General features: G+C 59.6%; 1 protein-coding gene across 1 annotated transcript; it reads right to left on the reverse strand.

The window, feature by feature from the left end:
* Window positions 1-54: 54 nt before the first annotated feature.
* On the reverse strand, window positions 55-3,750 carry PTSG_13220 (uncharacterized protein; the record flags this gene model as incomplete). The annotated part of the gene is made up of 2 exons (XM_004987423.1): window positions 55-2,950; window positions 3,494-3,750. Coding segments are annotated over 2 exons (3,153 nt in total), but the record flags the coding sequence as incomplete, so codon positions are not given.
* Between the last annotated feature and the right edge of the window lie 55 nt (window positions 3,751-3,805).

Consider the following 3,805-nt stretch of genomic DNA (forward strand, 5'->3'; position numbering starts at 1 on the left):
TGGTCCCCATACAGCGGAACAGCTCAAGTCCAGAATGTGGAGGTGAAACGAACGTCTCTGTCCGAGTCGATGTGTGCCGGCACCCCCGTGTAGTCGCACGATCTCCTTGAAGAAAAGCCGCGGTGTATCCTGGGCCGTGACAGTCTTAGTCGTCGCAAGCAGGTGGGTGCGCTCTGAGAGCTTGTCCACGACCACCAGTATGGCGTCCAGTCCGCCGTCAGTGCTGGGCAACCCGGTGATGAAGTCCATGGATACCGTGTGCCAGTTGTGTGGCGGCACCGGCAACGGGTGAAGAAGGCCGGCCTTGGCTCTGGTGTCGTACTTGTTCCGTTGGCATTGGTCGCAGGACGCCGTATACTTGATTGCATCTTGCAGCTGGTTCGGCCAGTAAAAGCGCTGGCTGACATACAGGTGCGTTTGAGAAGCTGCTCGGTGTCCGCGGGTTGAGGCGTCGTGGGCCTCCTTCAGGATCTTGGTGCGCAGACGGTTGTCTCTGGGGACGTAAACTCGCCGTCGCTGTTGCTGGGTGAGGTAGAAGATGCCCTCTTCCTCGCTGAAACGTGGCTGCTGCAGGCGCTGGCGCTCCCGGCCTGGCATCTTCCGTGTTGCTTGGCGGATCTGCTCCAAAAGGGCGCTGGTCGGCGACGAGGTTGAGATCGTCGCGAGGTTGACGTCCATGAGGTTCCTACTGAGGGCGTCAGCCACCTGATTACGCTTGCCTGGGATGTACTGGATGTCGAGTCGTCCAAACTCCGACAGCAGCTCCATCCATCGGGCGTGTCTCGGCTTGATGTCCTTCTGCGTCTGGAGGTACTGCAATGTTCTGTGGTCGGTGTTGATGTCAAAGTCTGCTCCGTAAAGGTAATGGCGCCACTGTCTCAAGCAATGGACAATTGCCAGTGCCTCCTTGTCTCTGACGTCGTATCTCTGTTCGGCTCCTCTGTATCGTCGCGATTCGAAAGCAACCGGACGGCCCTTCTGCATGAGGACTCCTCCTACTGCTGTCTCCGAGGCGTCGGTCTGCACGACGTATTTCTGGCTTGCGTCGGGGTAGGCTAGCACAGGTGCCGTTGTCATTGCCGTCTTGAGCGCGTCGAAAGCACTGCGCTCCTTGTCGTTGAACTCCCACGCTCTATCCTTGTGCATGAGATCCGTGAGGGGGGCGGCCACCGATGCGTAGTCCTTGACGAATCGGCGGTAGAAGTTGCAGAATCCGAGAAACGAGCGCACGTCGCGCACGTTCTTGGGCTGAGGCCACTCGGTGACCGCTGCTATCTTGTCAGGGTCCGTTTCCACTCCGCGTCCCGACACGACGTGTCCGAGGAACTTGATCTGGTCTTGCGCCCACTGGCATTTGGACGCCTTGCCATACAGGCGGTGGCGGCGGAGCTGGCGGAGTACTTGGTGCACGTGGTCCTTGTGCTCGTCTATGTTACGACTGTAGATGATCACATCGTCGAGGTAGACCTGGACAAAGTCTCCAATGAAGTCCCGAAGAACTTCATTCATGAGCCTCTGGAAGGTACCTGGTGCGGACGTGAGACCAAACGGAAGAACCAACCATTCGAACGATCCGTACGGGGTGTTGAACGCAGTCTTGCCCACGTCCTCCTCAGCCACTCTCACTTGGTGGTAGCCCGATCTCAGATCCAGTGACGAGAAGACTGTGGCTGAGGCCAGCTGGTCTAGCACGTCCTGGATCCGCGGAAGCGGGTACGCGTCGCGCACCGTTTCACGGTTGAGGGCTCTGTAGTCGACGCACAGCCTGAGGCTGTTGTCGGCTTTCCTCACCAGCAGCACCGGCGCCCCATATGGACCTGAGCTAGGTCGAATGTGGCCGGCCTGTGTGAGCTCCTGCAGCTGGCGCCTCAGCTCAACCCTTTCGCGTGGCGACAGGCGGTAAGGGGAGCGCGCATAAGGCCGGTGGTCCTCTGTCGTGGGAATCTTGTGATCTACTGCTCGTTCTGGTGGCAGACCGTCTGGCAGCTTATCTGGGAACACGTCTTGAAAAGCCTTAACGAACGGGTGTTGGTCCTTGAGCGTCGGCAGTTCTTGAGGCTCGTCGATGAGGATGTCGTCCGGACGCACGTGGATTAGGAACAGTTGCTGGTCTGGGTCGCGTGCCGCCTTGCCGACTGCTGTTGCGGATATCAGATACAGTGCTGGGTCGTTGTCGCGGTCGTCCCGTGTCGTGGCTGGTGTTGTTTGAAGAGTGACGCGGCCTGCCAGTTCCTTGTCTGTGTTGCTGTGCTCCATGGGTGCCGGATTACGCAGTGGTTGTCGTGGGTTGGTGGGATCTGTGAGGTGAACTTGATCATTGATGTGGTCAACGCGCGCAGCATAGTCCTTGAGGAAAGGTCTGCCCAACACGGCGTCGACTCCCCCAATTGGAATTACGAGGAAGTCCCGCGTCGTCGTCAGGCCTTGCACCTTGAGGGTAGCCGTTGTCATGCTCGATCTGGAGACGTGGGATCCGTCTCCGTACGTGACCTGTGTGTCTTGGCGTACCTGTGTCACCCTAAGGTTTTTCAAGGCAAACTCCTCGGCCACCACGTCGGTTGTGCACCCCGAGTCCAACAGGATGTTGCATGGGACACCGTTGATCGTTGCACGAAAACGTAGTTGGGGAACGTAGGCCGGGGTTGATGCTGTGGTAACTGCGCTTAGGTAGTTGGTCGGTGGCTGGCTTCTTGTTGTGGGTGCGGTGCGAACGGTGAGGGTGATGGAGGAGTACTCCTGGCCGTCGTCTCCATCGGTATCTCCGTTCCGGCGTCCCGGTCGTGCAGCGCCCGCGCGGCGGGAGGTCTGCTCCTTGCGGAGGCTTGGCGGGGGCTGTCTCGTCATGGCCAGCAGTGGGTTGTCTTGCCATGCTCGTAGGTACGCCTTTTGTGCGAGGCGGCTGGATCGTCGAGGCTTCCGCACGGTTGTTGGTGGTGGCCTCCATGACGCACTGGAGGGAAGCGGTGATTGTGAGCCGGCGACGTTGTGTGGGTCTACCCCCGCAGTTGTTGCTATGGCGGGCGTCGTCACTGTGTCTGCGTGTGTGTGTCTGTGGGCGTGTAGGTCTCTGCACGCTGTAGCTGTGTCTGTGACGGTGTGTGTGGTTGTGTCTGTATGTGCGTCCTGGTCTGTGTGGGTGTCTGTTGTTGACATCACTGTTCCAGTGTCAATGCATGTCTGTGTCTGTGTCAGTGTCGGCGTTTGTTTGCGCATCTAGGTTTGCCACCGTGGCTAATGCTGTGTGTGCTGCGGCAGTGACTTGATCCATGGTTGCTGAGTCCGACGACTCTGCTGCTGTGTCTGTGTCCGTGTGCGCGTGTAGGTCTCTGCACGCTGTAGCTGTGTCTGTGTCTGTGTCCGTGTGCGCGTGTAGATCTCTGCACGCTGTGGCTGTGGCTGTGTCTGTGTCTGTGTGTGTGTCTGGGGTTGTCGTTGTGGTGGGTGGTGGCTCGCGTGGGGTGGTCCGCTTCAGGAGGGTCGCGAGACCCCTCACTGAAGCGGGCCGTTTCCCGGACACTGAGCATAGCCGTGGCCGGGCTTGCGGCAACGGAAGCAGGCGCCCTCGGCCATCAGTCGCTGGCGCTCCTCCGGTGTCAGCGGTGGCAGGCGCTTGCGTGGTCCATCGTCACGTCGCGGGGCCTGCTTGTTTGCCTGGTACTTGGAGGTGCCGCTTGAAGAGACTGACGTGCGGCGCGCGAAGTGGGTCCCGGATACATCCTTGGCTTGGTCCGCGTCCTCGGCGATCTTCATTGCTTGCACCAGGGTCGATGGGCTGGCCACCGATACCACTTGTCGAATCGTCGGG

This window comes from Salpingoeca rosetta (genome assembly GCF_000188695.1).
Source record: "Salpingoeca rosetta unplaced genomic scaffold supercont1.116, whole genome shotgun sequence".
Classification (NCBI taxonomy): Eukaryota; class Choanoflagellata; order Craspedida; family Salpingoecidae; genus Salpingoeca; species Salpingoeca rosetta.